This window comes from Carcharhinus amblyrhynchos, chromosome 33, assembly GCF_965287045.1.
Source record: "Carcharhinus amblyrhynchos chromosome 33, sCarAmb.v2.hapA, whole genome shotgun sequence".
Lineage (NCBI taxonomy): Eukaryota > Metazoa > Chordata > Chondrichthyes > Carcharhiniformes > Carcharhinidae > Carcharhinus > Carcharhinus amblyrhynchos.
Genome location: NC_137356.1, coordinates 7,956,012 through 7,972,218, shown reverse-complemented (window position 1 = coordinate 7,972,218; position 16,207 = coordinate 7,956,012). Strand labels below are relative to the sequence as shown.

Below are 16,207 nucleotides of genomic sequence, written 5' to 3'. Positions count from 1 at the left end.
ACACAGAGGGAAGGAGGGGTTGGGGGGCTACTTCAAGGAATTTAAGATGTCACTTAAATCGGCTTGTTTCCCTCCAGTATTTCAAAAGACCAAATATATTTTTACTTCCTTCCTTAAAGATCCACTTTCTACAAGCCCAGGCCAGACAATTACCCACCACTCGTACTCACATCTTCAGCCTTGCTTCCCTGCTCCTGTAGAGCCCTTTGGAGTTGTTCCACTTGCAGGCGTAACTCAGTGATCTGTTGCCGGTTTAACCTGTTGGTTGCCAGGGTTAAAAATGCAGGCATTAACATTAAGCTTCCCAAAAAAAATGCTGATGTGGTTTCGGTGACTCCTGCTTTTAAGGAAAGGTTATAGCATTGACAACAAAAAGGTCACGAGCTTTACTTTGGAACATAGGAACAAGATGAAGGCAATAAACACACAAAGCTTGTTCTGCCAGTTAGATGACCATTGTCTCAACTTTATTTACGTGACACGGTCCTGCTCTCCAATATCCTCACTCAACTAATCAATCTTAGATCTTACATTTTTAATTAAAGCCTCACAGCTTTTTGGGGGGCAGAGTTCCGGATTTCCATTAATCTTTGTGTGGGAAGTGCTTCTGACATTGGCCCCAAATGGCCTCATTCTAATTTTATTACGCTCCTTGCTCCGGACTTCCTATTAGAGGAAACTGTTTCGCTGCCTACCCTGTTCCTACTACAAGTAGATCAACCCTTAAGCTTCTGTATTCATTAGAATAAATAAAATGTTCATGGGATGTGGTGTCACTGGCTAGGCCAGCATTTGTTGCCCATCTATAAGCACCTCTTGGGAAGGTGGCACTGTCCCTGTGGTGTAGGTACACCCACAGTGTTGTTAGGGAGTGAGTTCCAGGATTTTATCCAGCGACAGTAAAGAAACAGCAATTTCCAAGTCAGGATGGTAAGTGGATTTGAAGGTGAACTTGCAGGTGGGGTTGTGCCCATGTGGCACAGAGGTTAGCATTGCTGGCTCACAGAGCAAGGGATCCGGGTTTGATTCCCGGCTTGGGTCACCGTCTGTGCGGAGTTTGCGCATTCTCGCTGTGTCTGCGTAGGTTTCCTCCGGGTGCTCCGATTTCCTCCCACGGCCCAAAGGTGTTCTTGCTACACTTGTGCAAAGCCTGAATTGCAGACACTTTCCATTTGGCAAGTACTAATGTGTTGTAATGTATGTTTATATTCTGCACACATATATATTATACGTTCACAGACACAAAACATTATTTGCTCCAGTGAGGCTTACAGAACCTATACAGATCTCTTCATGTAATGGAGCAAATCCACTCCTGTAACAGTAAATCACAGGGCTTAATTCTATACAGCCAGCCTCATAGAAAATAGAAGCAGGAGTAGGCCATTTGGCCCTTCCAGTCTGCATTTCGATCATGGCATATCATCAAATTCAATTTCCTGATCCCATCTTTTACCCCATATCCCTCAGCCCTGAGAGCCATATCTACAGAAGCAGGGTTCAACCATGTGCTTGTGTAACTCGAACATAAACAGGGAAGAGTACTGGTACGGTCTTATTGGGTGTAACCGCTCCGTCCAACCCCCTCAGGCAGGAACACAGTTCCACCTCACTGCTGACCTGTTCTCATTCTCCAGTTTCTGTTTGTTCCTGTTGGCATCATCCAGCACACTCTGGAACTCTGTTATCCGATTGTTGTATGCCTCCTCTTGTTGGACACGCAGCATTTGGTTCTCATGTTGAAGCTGAATGATCTTCTCCCTGAAAGCATTACAAAGTACAAGTCAGCATCAATACCAAGGTACTTTGAATGGTACTTTTTTTAAGAAGATACCAACGGTCTGAACTCTTCAGAAAAAAGAAACATTCATTCATGTAGCGTTCTTCACGATACCAAGATCCCCCAAACAACGGACTGGAGTCATAGACTCAGACTGAAACGTGGAAAATAGGAGTGGAAGTAGGCCATTCAGCCCCTCAAGTCTGCTCTGCCATTCATTCTGATCACTGTTGATCATCCAATTCAGTAACCTGATCCCACCTCCCCCCTTCCCCACCCCCAATAAATTTGATCCCATTAGTCCCAAGCGCTATATCTAATTCCTTCTTGAAAACATACAATGTTTTGGCCTCAACTGCTTTCTGTGGTAGAGAATTCCACAAGCTCATCACTCACTAAGTGCAAAATTTCTCCTTATCTCAGTTCTAAATGGTTTACCCCTTAAACCGTGACTTCTGGTTTCAGGGAGGAGAAAGCTAAGACACAGGTGCAGGATGCCATCCAAACTTTGACAGGCTTTGAAACCAGCAACAATATATACTCCTGCAGTAGCTAATATTAACTTCTGGATCACTTTTAACAGCCTAGTAATATCCTCTTTTGCCAGGACTGAGTCATAAGGAGAGGGTGGTGCAGATATGGAATGAGCTGCCAGAGAAAGTGGTTGAGGCAGGTTCAATAGTAACATTTAAAGAGCATTTGGATAAGTACATGGATGGGAAAGGATTAGAGGGATTTGGGCCAAACATGGGGAATTGGGACCAGCTGGGAGGGCATCATGGTTGGCATGGACCAGTTGGGCCGAAGGGCCTGTTTCCGTGATGTATTGCTCTATGACTCTTGTGGTAGAAATGGAAACTTCACTTCCCATTTTCACACAAAATACATTACATCGCTATGTTGCCTTAAAGCGCGAACTGAGAATATTATTTGTATTTCTTCAAGTTGAGTGGGGCAATTTTTCGCAAAAAAAACTAAAATGTCCAACGGACGGGAAAGCCCTATTTTTCGGTGAAGGTAGGGTTGGTCTTATGAGGAAAGGTTGAGGGAGCTGGGGTTTTTCTCTTCAGAGCGGAGGAGGATGAGAGGCGACTTAATAGAAATTTATAAGACGATGAGGGAGATAGATAGAGTGGGCGTGCAGAGACTATTTCCTCAGGTGGATGTAGATGTTACCAGGGGGCATAACTATAAGGCTTATGGTGGGAGATATAGGAGGGATGTCCAAGGTAGGTTCTTTACTCAGAGGGTGGTTGGGGTGTGGAATTCACTGCCTGCTGTGATAGTGCAGTCGGACACTTGAGGAACTGTCAAGTGGTTATTGGATAGGCACATGGAGCACACCAGAATGATAGAGAGCGGGATAGTTTGACCCTTGGGTTCGGACATAGCTCAGCACAACATCGAGGGCCGAAGGGTCTGTACTGTTCTATGTTCTATTCCAACATCTGCAGTAATTCGCCTTTAACTCAGTGGGGGAAAGAAGTCAAACATAGAAATGTTAGGGGCGAGTATGGAACACTTGAACATCAACAGTGCCAACTAAAGCAGCTCAGACAAGATTAGCAGAATATTCTAGTTTTTTTTCACGTTTTTGTTTAAGTTTAACCCATATAGCATCATACAGCTCAGAGGGAGTCCATTTGGGCCATCGAGTCAGTACTGACCACATTTGTTATCTTACCCAGGCCTGTAAACCCACTAAACCCCCTAATCTGCACATCTTTGGACACTAAGGGCAATTTAACATTGCCAATCCACCTAACCTGCACACCTTTGGTCACTGAAGGACAATTTAGCATGGCGCATCCATCTAACCTACATATCTTTGAATTGTGTGGAGAAACTGGAGCACCCGCAGGAAACCCACGCAGACAGTGACCCAAACTGGGAATCAAACTGGGTCCCTTGTGTTGTGAGGCAGCAGTATTAATCACCTTGCTGCTCATGCAGTCACAATATTTTTACTTGCAGCGTTTGAGGCAATGTTTTGTTACTTTGGTAGTTATACGATTCCTATTGTTTTCAATGCTCCATAGCTTTCAGTTCCCAGGCCTGCCCATTGCCACCATATAACTGTGCTGCTCAGCTGGAACATTGGTGAGAGGTGCACTGTGACATTTATAAGGGGAGCTCCATCAACTGATGGAATCTGCACACTGACAAGGCAACAACTAATTAACACAAGCTAGTACAAACATGAACACTGGCAAGAGGAACTGGGCAAGGACACTTGAACATTAAGGGGCTGAGGGAGGAAATGTTTGATAGGAGGTAGGTGTCTCTGGCAAGGCCAGCAATTGCTCGCTCGCAGGGTAGTGAAGAGTCAACTACTTTGGTGTGGGTTTGCAGTCACGTGGGGCAACATGGTGGCACAGTGGTTAGCACTGCTGCCTCACAGCGCCAGGGACCTGGGCTTGATTTCCAGCTTGGGTCACTGTGTGTATGGAGTCTGCACGTTCTCCCTGTGTCTATGTGGGTTTCCTCCAGATGCTCCAGTTTCTCCCACAGTCCAAAGATGTGCAGGCTATGTGAATTGGCCATGTTAAATTGCCCCTTAGTGTCAGGGGAAACAGTAGGGTAAATTCATGAGATTATGGGGACAGGGCTTGGGTGGGATTGTGGTCGGTACAGACTCGATGGGCCAAATGGCCTCCTTCTGCACTGTAGGATTCTATATAGGCTAGACTGGGTAAGGATAGCAAATTTCCTTCTGTAAAGTATGTTACTGAAGAAGATGGGCAATGATTTTATATTCCAGAATTATTAATTGAATTTAAATTCCACCAGCTGCCATGGTGGGATCTGAACTCACGTCCCAGATTATTAGCCTGGGCCTCTGGATTAATAGTCCCGTGACATTGCCGTCTCCCCACCATACAGTCAAACACAAACTTACTGGAGTTCCGCAGGCACCATCTCGGCTGCAAGGTTGCCTACTGATAAATCTTCGTCAAACGCTGTATCTGAGTATAAAACACAGACCGACAAAGTTACATGCACTGGATGTGTATTGTGAGGTAAGCTACTGATGTTTCTCTACATTTGCAGGGTGCAGAGTCAGCGATACTAAAATCATAGATTTCCTACAGTGCAGAAGGAGGCCATTCAGCCCATCTGGTCTGCACCAACCACAATCCCACCCAGCTCCTATCCACGTAACCCCACATATTTACCCTGCTAATCCCCCGACACAAGGGGCAATTTAGCATGGCCAATCAACCTAACCCGCACATCTTTGGACTGTGGGTGGAAACTGGAGGAAATCCACGCAGATACAGAGAGAACATGCAAACTCCACACAGACAGTGACCCAAGTTGGGAATCGAACCCAGGTCCCTGGTGCTGTGAAGCAGCAGTGCTAACCACTGTGCCATCGTGCTGAGCAGTATGCATGCTCTTGGCGGTTTAAAGAGTCCAAAGGTAAAAGCTTCCTGAAACAGGATCAATATACACAAGTGGTATTTTAATTAAATCGTTGGTTTGAGAGACACTGAAAGCTACACTACAGAAAACAGCAAAGTTGAAAAGTAGTATTGTGAACTGAATGGATAAGTTCCACGTACATATGCAATGCACGTGGGAAACAACACAGAAAATGGGATGAAACCTAGTCATTGATACCAGCAGGACAACAATAATTACTGTAAAATGCAAGGTGTGTACATAATTCTTCTTCCAGTTAGTGTACTTGCAAAAAAAAGGACATTCATAATATTTGTTTTTACAAGAAATGTGAATATGCAGTGATATCCAAGCTTCCAGTTTTAATGGCAGCGCCCTATGGTGGACTATTTTAAAGATTAATTAAGAACCTCTCACATTGCCATTGGTATGGAGCCAGATCAGGTCACAACAGCAGGTGTTCTCCCTTAAAAGGAGACAACTGAACCAGTCAGTTTCTTACGAACAATTCAGTACTAAGTGTTCACTATTACTGGTTTTAATTCCAGATTAATTTAATTGAATTGAAATTATCCAGCAGCCATCATGGGATTTGAACTCACACCTCATGATCATTAGTCCAGGCCTCCGGATTAGTAGTCCAGCAACAGAACCACTAGGCTTCCAAATGCCACCACCACCACCACTGCCACCAACCACATGCTCCACCCCCCCCACCCCTCCACCCACAGACACAGACACAGACACCTGGTGTACCTGGTTTGTTCAGGAATTTCTGTTGCATTTGCGCACATCTAAGTTCTTCATTGGTCTCCCGGAGGGCATCTCGTTCCATTATTAGCCGCTGCAAAACACAAATGTATTTGCGTGGAATCAGCTTCTGTTTTGTGGTTACAATTAAATGTGCAATTTAACTGCTTGAAGTGTGGAACACTGCACTGCATTGCATTACAGCAGGAATTTTCCAGGGTATCCTTTGTTTCATGGCTGCAGCAGCTCCCGGGTGTATCCCATGATATGACAAGGTGGCAATTTGGTTAACAAAATTCCTCGCCTTGAAAGACTGATAAAATTCCCTGCTCCTATTTCAGGCACTGCTCCTCCTCCTCCTATATAAAAAGTGGTTCCACCAACCTTTGTTCAGTCCTCTCCCTCATTGGCGGATGAAACCTAAAACAAAAACTGACGACGAGAGCAGAACTCACTGATCTGCCCTCATTCCAAATTCAAGCAGGCACATAAGCGTAAAAGGAAATCCTGGAACGTCAAATAAGACATGTGGGAAAACACATTCTTCCCCGCAGTCTCACTTCTAGTCCACCTGAACTAGTGTTCTTGCTGGAGGGTCGGTGCAGCCTTAGACCATAAGATATAGGAGCAGAATTAGGCATCTTGGCCCATCAAGTCTGCTCCACCATTCAATCACGGCTGATGTTTTTCACATCCCCATTCTCCTGCCTTTTCCCCATAACCCCGATCCCCTTATTAATCAAGAAACCTATCTATTTTGATGGGCTGAATGGCCATCTTCTACAATGCAGGGAGACTACGATCTGATTGTAGAGGAAGTTACTGTATTAGTCACTGCTTGGCATAATCGCATCAAATTTATTATGCGATCAGTTCAAGTCCTTCATACCCAAGGTACATTGAACTCTTGGCCCCTTACCCACAAAAACAAACCCCCTCTCAAGATCCTACTACACAAACAAAATGCTGCAGAGGAAGGACGTCTGAAATGATCACAGTATGTGCTGGAATTATCAGGTCAGGCAGCATCTGCAGAGTTCAAAGTTTCAGGTCAAGATCATCCTGCACAGTTAACAGAAACTACCTGACCTGCTGAGCATGGAGCTGGCACAGGCATGATGGGCTGAATGGCCTCTTTCTGTGCTGTCAGGATTTTCTGTTTCTGAACATCCTGATGTGATCGCTCGAAACACTGGTCTTTCGCACGCTGATTCTGTACATTTCTGAGTGTATCTTGTTATCCTGCGCTTACCTCTTTCTCTTTCATCAGTGCGTCGTGCTTCTCCTGTAGGTGCTTGAACTCAAACTGCCACTTTTCTGTTTTCATCGACTCCTCTGACTGTTTGTTGTGAAGCTCGTGAACCTTCAGATTTAAAAACAAAGGGGGAAATGAACAAAAACAGTCAGTGTATTTAAGTTTTTTTTAATGAGTGTCACAAGTAGAATCACATTAACATTGCAATGAAGTTACAGTGAAAATCCCCGAGTCGCCACACTCCGGTGCCAGTTCGGGCACATAGAGGGAGAATTTAGCATGGCCAATGCACCTTAACCAGCACGTCTTTGGACTGCGGGAGGAAACCGGAGCACCTGGAGGAAACCATGCAGACACGGGGAGAACGTGCAGGCTCCACACAGACAGTGACCCCAAGCCAGGAACCAGCTCCAGCTCGACAGGGAAATTCGCCCAAATTAGTGTCCAACAAGCTCAAAGTGATGGCCTAGTGGTATTATCACTAGATTATTAATCCAGAAACTCAGCTTATGTCCTGGGGACCCAGGTTCGAGTCCTGTCATGCAGGTGGTGGAATCTGAATTCAATAAAAAATATCTGGAATTAAGAATCTACTGATGACCATGAAACCATTGTCGATTGTTGAAAAAACCCATTCACTAACGTCCTTTAGGGAAGGAAATCTGCCAACCTTACCCGGTCTGGCCAACATGCGATTCCAGAGCCACAGCAACGTGGCTGATTCTCAACTGTTCTCTCAAATGGGCAAGCGAGAGGCTCAGTTCAAGGTTAACAAGGGATGGGCAAGAAATGCTGGCCAGCCAGTGATGCTCATGTCCCGCGAATGAATAAACAGATCCTTTGTGAAATTACCTTAGATTGTCACAATATAATAAGGATGGGCCAACATGTGACGTAACATCTAGTTACGCAACAACGAGAGGGTTAATGTGAAAATGGAAATGGAAATACCACCTGTCAGGCGAATGAAGTGCTGCTGAGTGGGGTGTTGGGGAAGAATATTGTGGTGCCTGTGGGGTTGGTTCAAAATCAGAAGCAATGAGCCCAGGTTAATCAGCTCGTTTCACATTACCTGCCTCTTGTAAGCCTCCAGCTGACTGCGCACTGAGTTGGCTTTCTTCAACTCCTCCTCCAGGTCAAAGGTCTTCTGCATGTACACGGTGTTCCTCTCCTCCAGGAGCTTGACTTGTCTACGCAGGTCCCCCAAGTCCTCAAGTTTCCTCTTGTAAGCCTCCACAGTAGCCTCCAGCTTATTGACTTTGTCGGAAGAGTGCCTGTCAACAACGTCCGCAAAATCTTTATTAGTCTGACTCCTTTAGTACTTAAAAAAAAATCACCTGCTGCTACAACAACTTGTGTGCTCAGAGGGTAACAACTCCTTGTATTGACTGGGAAGGAGAAAGTATATGCTTATTGCAGCAGTTCTTTTTTTTATTCATTTGTGGGACATGGGCATCGCTGGCTGGCCAGCTTTTATTGTCTATGCCTAGTTACGCAAGGACAGTTGAGAATCAACCACATTGCTGTGGTTTTGTAGTCACATGTAGGCCAGACCACGTAAGGAAGGCAGATTTCCTTCTCTAAAGGACTTTTGTGAACCAGATGGGTTTTTCCGACAATGGTTTCATGGTCATCAATAGATTCTTAATTTCAGATTTTTAAAAATTGAATTCAAATGATGGCATACATAGGGGCGGCATGGTGACATTGAATATATTTATATGAAACACTGAATATATTTAACAGGTGGCTGGATATAGCACTTTGGGCAAAAGGGATCAAAGGTAATGGGGGGAAAGCAGGATTAGGCTATTGAGTTGGATGATCAGTCATGATTGTGATGAATGGTGGAGCAGGCTCGATGGACCAAATGGCCTCCTCCTGCTCCTATCTTCTATGTTTCTATGTAACAGGAATGCCAAAAGCAACCCTCTATTCAGGCACCATTTGCGAATTGGCTGAGGTGAATGGAAGGCCCCTCAGCTAGGGGTGTTTCTGTTAATGCTGGTTGGGGTTCAGTTCTTTTGTTACTTGTGCTACAACACACTTAAACCAAGCCTACGTACAAGATTTTGCGACCATGTAACTTACGTTGGCGAATTAATGAGCAGGGGCTGTAACCGTACCTCAAAATGTCCATTTCGTCTTTGAGAGACTGGGACTCCTCTGCCAGGCTGGTGAGCTCATCATTCCTGTGTTGTAAATCATACACCTCCTTTTCCATCACCTCACACCGGATACGGAAATCATCCTTGATTCCTTCCAACCTGGAGGAGGGGGGACAAAACACGGAAGGGTTTCACTTACGAAGGAGGAAGGTGGGGCATTATAGTTTTATAGCTCATTTATTTATTAGTCACAAGTAGGCTCACATTAACACTGCAATGAAGTTACTGTGAAAATCCCCTAGTCACCACACTTCGGCGCCTGTTCGGGTACACTGAGGGAGAATTTAACATTGCCAATGCACTTAACCAGCACACCTTTGGACCGAGAGAGGAAGCTGGAGCACTCGCAGGAAACCCATGCAGACACAGGAAGAATGTGCAGACTCCACACAGACAGTGACCTAAGCCGGGAATCGAACCAGGGTCCCTGGAGCTGTGAGGCAGCAGTGCTGATCACTGTGCCGCCGTGCCGGAACATCGGCTGTCTCTTTGCACCCAGAATTTTCCAAACAACAAGTCTGTTGTCCTGCTGTCCTTGAGAGATGGCATTGTTGGATTTCTGTGTCCACCTGGACCGGTGCACACGCACATTCGGGTAGCTGCGACCATTGTGCGTTGGCAGGAGACACAAGGTGGGATTCTACTCAATCTGAGACTGAAAAATCCTACCCGAAAGGTCAACGGACCTTCCCATTGTCCGCCCCCTCGCTCGCTCTGACTCCCGGGTGGGTGGTAGAATTCCGGCCATAATGTTTAAGATAATCAGTAGAGATTGTAAGGTGGCTCATTATACACTCGCTAGAAGCAATATTCATTCATTTGTAAAAACCCATCCTCTGCAAACAAAAGGGATATGGCCAAGCTTTGCAGCTTTTTGAAATTACTCAGGAGCTTGGGGATCCTCACTGCTTTCTCCATAGCAATGCTTCAGCCAGTCAGTGTCGACTTGTCAACCAATCAGCACTTAATACTGTATTATATATATTGTGACTGTTTGAAAATTTTGGCACTTTTGTTTTTGTCCATTAAGTACAAGGTGAAAAACTCTGGCAACATATTTTCAGCAATATTTCAATAACTTTCTGTGGCACAACAGTTAACACTGCTGCCTCACAGCACCATGGATCAATTCCAGCCTTGGATCTGTGTGGAGTTGCACATTCTCCCAGCGTCGGTGTGGGTTTCCTCCTATTTCCTTCCACGGTCCAAAGATGTGCAGGTTGATTGGCAATGGTAAATTTCCCCTTAGTGTCAGGGGGATTAGGAGGATAAATACGTGGGGTAATGGGGATAGGGCCTGGGTGGAATTGTCATTGGTGCAGCTTGATGGGCTGAATGGCCTCCTTCTGCACTGCAGGGATTCTGTGATTGCTGCATTTGAAATGCAAATTTGTCCAAGCATGTTCAAAAATTTAATAAAAAAAACTTCAATAAATTTAAGAAAAGTAGGCAAGCTACCTGAAGTTCTCCTCCTGTAACTGCTCCAGTTGGCTCTGCAGTAGAAGGAGCTTCTTGTTGGTGATCGTGGTCGATTCCTCGAAGGAGTCTGAACGGTTCATCTTTTCACGCAGCACTTTGTTCTCAGCTATCAAACTGCTCTTTTCATCCAGCAGACTTGCAACCTGTTGGGATAAATCTAAGAGTCAAAGCCTTGGGTGGAGTGGAGAGGAAAGTCCTTGGCACCAGAAGGAGTTGGTTGTTTGGTGCGTTTTGTCTCCTGTGCTCTAAACCTTTTTGTTAAAACCCATCATATGGTGACCATCTCCTGGAGGAGAAATAAAAATACTTTCTTCCCACTAGGTTTACTTCCAGAGTGAAGAGAAAATGAGACAATGTGCCTGGTCTTAAGGATGAAGAATCAGCTACGGCTCTCACCAACATTTACAGATGCACCACAGAAAGGATTCTTTCTGGTTGTATCACAGCTTGGTCTGGCTCCTGCTTTGCCCAAGGCCACAAGGAAATACAAAAGGTTGTGAATGTAGCCCAGTCCATCACGCAAACCAGCCTCCCATCTACTGACTCTCTCTACACTTCCTGCTGCCTCGGCAAAGCAGCTAGCATAATTAAGGATCCCAATGCACCCCGGACATTCTCCCTTCCATCGGGAGAAAGTTAAAAAAATCTGAGGTCATGTACCAACCGACTCAAGAACACCTTCTCTCCTGTTCCGTCAGACTTTTGAATGGACCAACTTCGCATTAAGTTGATCCTTCTCTATGCCCTAGCTATGACTGTAACACTATGTTCTGCACTCTCTCCTTTCCTCTTCTATGTACAGTATGTTTTGTCTGTACAGCATGCAAGAAACAATACTTTTCACTGTATGCTAATACATGTGACAATAATAAATCAAATCAAACGTGGATGTATATGATGGATTAATGCACTCATTTAAACAGACTGTGGTGCTGTTAAAAAGGACCTGTATCTGGGCAGGATTTTGGTCATCATCCAGACACATTATAATAAAGACTGTTCTTGCATCTGCTTTCCAATCCCCAGGTTCACCTTGATGCAGGACAGCACAACATAGGTGTCAGGTATCTCCACAATGTAACTGCAGCAGCAGAAAACCTCCCTTTCCTTCACTCGCCTCCTTCTATGCCAAGGTCTCGCTTGGCACGGACGGTGAGGCTCCAAATTGAAATGTCACTTGTCCAATGCTCTGAATAAATGAGACAACTGCAGGCAATAGCGTACACAGCACATGACAGGGAACAGAAACATGCTGTGATGGTATTTCATGACTTATAAATATTAACAAAACAATATGCATGCTTGAGAAGCAGCAATTAGGGCAAATAATCATGCACAGCCATTCTAATACAAACTAAAAGCTGAAGTCAACTTTGATTCCTTGCCGATCAGTTGGTTCCTCTTTAGCCAAGATGGGCACAGACTGCCCTGCAGCATTAGCCTGGGCCTCTGGATTACCAGTCGAGTGACATTACCATTATATCCCTGTCTCCCCTCGCCAAGGGTTGAATAGAGCCACCTTAATGCCCTGCATTTCTATTAGAGGGGCAGTGAGGGCAGGACAATTGCTGAGCTTGAGGATGACGAGCTGGGAAGGGAGAAAAGAGAAGAAACTGAGGTGCTTGGTCCTGAAGTGAACCAAGCACGAAAATGTCATTCTCAGTCTTTTGGTTAAGATCAAGTGTTGGATCAAGCACAAGATGGCCTTATCTTGTCAGCTTGGATCTTGTTTGTCTGTCTTGTGGGGAACACGAATTGGGTGCAATTGGAATTTGATTTCTGGAGCAAGCAAGGAATGGGTTTGGGTTTGCCTGGTCCATTCTGAGCATTGGCCTTGTAATGTTAAGGATGGAGTAAAGAAAAAGGTGCACCTGTAATACCGCAGTATGCGAACAGGCATTGGGCAGCATGGTGGCACAGTGGTTAGCACTGCTGCCTCACAGCACCAGGGATCCGGGTTCAATTCCGGCCTCGGGTCACAGTCTGTGTGGAGTTTGCATGTTCTCCCCATGTCTACGTGGGTTTCCTCCAAGGGCTTCGCTTTCCTCCCAAACTCCAAAGAGTTTGGTTAAGTTGACTGGCCATGCTAAATGGACCTAGTATCGGGGGTTTGGCAAGGTAAATTTGTGGGGTTACAGGAAGAGGGCCAAGGTGGGATTGTGGTCAGTGAAGACTTGATGGGCCAAATGGCCTCCTTCTGTAGTGTAGGGATTCTATAATTGCAACAAATTGGATCGGGGGCGGGGGAGGGAGGGAGGGAGGGATATCTTACCAGAATTTGGAAGTGTGTGGGTTTGAGGAAGAAAAACAGCACAGGTAGGTTTTCTCTCCAGAACTGGCCAGGCCATCACTAGCATTGTCAGCTCCCACATCTGCCCCTAGCTACTGCCACATACAACTGAATCCTCCCCCTCCCATTATGCTCCCACCAACATCCTCTTCAACACAGGTTGGCACTGCTGGTTGGCATGATGCCACTGCCTGACCATGCTCGTCTCCCACAGGAGCTATACTGATCTTTATGCCCCTGGGGTGGGGGGGGGGTGGGGGGGGGGGGGGTCCCCAAAACTGGTTCACATCTAGGTCAGAATGTAACCAGTAACAAATTTGTATTGGATGTAATGTGACCAATAGGAGCAAGATGTAAGGGTCAGCTGACCCAGTAATCACAGAGTGATGTAATAGTCAGCTGACCAACTGATTCACTATAAATAAGGAACTACGTAGAATTGTGGAGAGCTTGGAGTGGCCTAGGGCGAGGCCTCAAGTTTGGAGTAATGAAGTTTCTTTATTAAACACTTTCTTTGATTTAAGTTGGAGTAAGTTTTGTTGTTTCATTAGCTGCATTTTGAAGAGTTCATTCTGAAGAAACACTGACATGATATCACTTCAGTGCACTGGGAATATATAGTGGGGAGTCAATGTCTGGCTGGAGGTTGGGGTGGTTAATGATATTAAGATTTATTAAAGTGTATTTAAATCAGGTTCACGCCATCGTGGGCCTGAACCTAATTACATCACAGGTGAGATCCACGATCTCCAGGTTTCACACCTTGAGCCCATGTCAGCAATCTTGGGGACAGCAAATTTGGGTACAAGGTCCCACTCCAAATTATAACATATTCTGCAGATAACTGATATCATTGCAAAAAGAAAATTTAAGTCACTATCACAAAAGCCATGCTCAGGTAACATTTGGGTTACAATGTTAATAAGAGGTATGCTCATGCAGAACTCTGACTCCAATCCACATAGGTTAATATACTTGTACAGCAGTGTAAGGTACCGTTGTTAAAACTTTATATTTTTAAAAAGTACTCTACTGTTTTTAAAACCTTACCTTAACCTGGCTCCCTTAGTGAGTTTTTTTTGCCATTTATTCTTTTGCCTTTATGAAGCAAATGTATTAGACAAATTACTGAACTGAATAATGTAACTTTCCTTTGAATGGTACATCATAGAATCCCATAGAAATCAGAATCCCAACAGTGCAGGAAGAGGGCATTTGCCCATTGAGTCTGCACCGACAACAATCCCACCCAGACCTGATCCCCATCAACTCTTTACCTCACTAATTCCTCTAATTTAACACATCTTGGAAGACTAAGGGGCAACTTAGCATGGCCAATCCACCTAACCCGCACATCTTTGGAGTGTGGGAGGAAACTGGAGCACCCAGAAGAAACCTATGCAGACACAAGGAGAATGTGCAAACTCTGCACAGGCAGTGACCCAAGCTGGGAATTGAACCCAGGTCCCTGGAGTTGTGAGGCAGCACTGTGCCATCCATCTGTGACGTATTCACAAATATTCAAAATCCAGATATGTCGATCTCTCTCTTGACTACCCAGCGAGTGGCTCTGGGCAATTCTGAAACAAATTTAGCATGGCCAATGGGGCGGGGGGAAGAAATCATGCAGACATGAGGAGAAGGTGAAAAGTCCGCACAGGCAGTGACCTAAGTCAGGAATCGAACCCAGGTCCTTGGCGCTGTGAGGCAGCAGTGCCGCTGTGCCGCCCTGTAGTGTGGTGACAGAATGATTATCTCTTTCTAGAATCATTAACCTTTCACATGGATGGTTCAAATTCAGGATTGGATTTTTTTTTAAAAGTGATCGTTCGATATGGTTTGATTTGATTTGTTGTCTCATGTTGTCTCATACAGTGAAAAGTGGGCACTTCTGGCCAGGCCGGCATTTGTTACCCATCCCTCCCTAACTAACCTCAAGGTGGTGGTGGTGAGTTACCCAGTGAACCGCTGCAGTCCACGTGATGTATCGGAACACTTGGTCCATTTTGTATACTTAGTCTGATGAGTTCTGTACTTTGCCCCTAAGGTTCTGCACTAAGAGCCAAATAGATGTTGCACAAACAAATCCTCAAGGGCATTTAGAACAATAAACACTGGTTTCTTTGGCTTTTAGAGCGCATCACTAAAAAGCTTCACGGTGCGAATCTCTCATCCTTTTATGGAAGACAAGTGCTGTGTAAACAGTTGAAATCTTGACAGAGGTCATGTATGTGTTATCATGTCTTACAATATTGACTAGGGAAAATAATAACCCTGTCCCTTGTAGGAATCTAACCTGCTGCCCGATCTCTACAACCTTGATTTAAACGAACGTCATTTTTTCAATGTTGTAAAGGAATTTCCGTCATGTCTGTGCTATATTCCTTGCACGAGCAAGTCTGCCCATGTTACAGCATGAACTAATCACTATCATTGTGTATGCTCTGTCAGAAGGCAGATCATAGTCTTCTCCATGTTGGTTTGAGCTGTGCCAATCTTTTCTTTATTGAATAAAATAAAAGTTTATTTATTTATTAGTCACAAGTAGGCTTACATTAACACTGCAACGAAGTTACTGTGACAATTCTCCAGCCACCACACTCAAGATGCCTGTTCGGGTACACTGAGGGATAATTTAACATGGCCAATGCACCCTAACCAACACGTCTTTCGAACTGTGGGAGGAAACTGGAGTGCCCAGAGGAAATCCACGCAGACATGGGGAGAACATGCAGATTCTGCACAGACAGTGACCCAAGCCGGGAATCGAACCCGGATCCCAGGCGCTGTGAGGCAGCAGGGCTAACCACTGTGCCACAAATAAAGAGCTAGGGACATGGAGTTTATAACTGGAATAAACACAAATTACCTGCGCTTGTTTTATCAATGCAAGTCTACTTGTAAGTGGACACTGATTTAGGCTTCTGCTGTTTTATTCTCTCCACCCCAATGTCTTATCTTGATAAGAGCAAATTACTGTGGATGCTAGAATCTGAAACCAAAAGAGAAAACACAGGAAAATCTCAGCAGGTCTGGACTCAAAATGTCAGCTCTTTTCTCTCCTTACAGATACTGCCAGA

General features: G+C 45.0%; 1 protein-coding gene across 2 annotated transcripts in view; it reads right to left on the bottom strand.

The window, feature by feature from the left end:
- The window catches only part of hook2 (hook microtubule-tethering protein 2), a 68,223-nt gene that overhangs the window by 18,466 nt on the left and 33,550 nt on the right, over positions 1-16,207 (bottom strand). For both annotated transcript variants that reach the window (XM_080216763.1, XM_080216764.1), the window contains 8 exons: positions 10,817-10,980; positions 9,317-9,457; positions 8,263-8,464; positions 7,188-7,298; positions 5,942-6,029; positions 4,680-4,746; positions 1,621-1,761; positions 171-258 (listed from right to left, as the gene is read on the bottom strand). In XM_080216763.1, the coding sequence (XP_080072889.1) occupies positions 171-258; positions 1,621-1,761; positions 4,680-4,746; positions 5,942-6,029; positions 7,188-7,298; positions 8,263-8,464; positions 9,317-9,457; positions 10,817-10,980 (1,002 nt within the window). The remainder of the gene's footprint in view (positions 1-170; positions 259-1,620; positions 1,762-4,679; positions 4,747-5,941; positions 6,030-7,187; positions 7,299-8,262; positions 8,465-9,316; positions 9,458-10,816; positions 10,981-16,207) is intronic.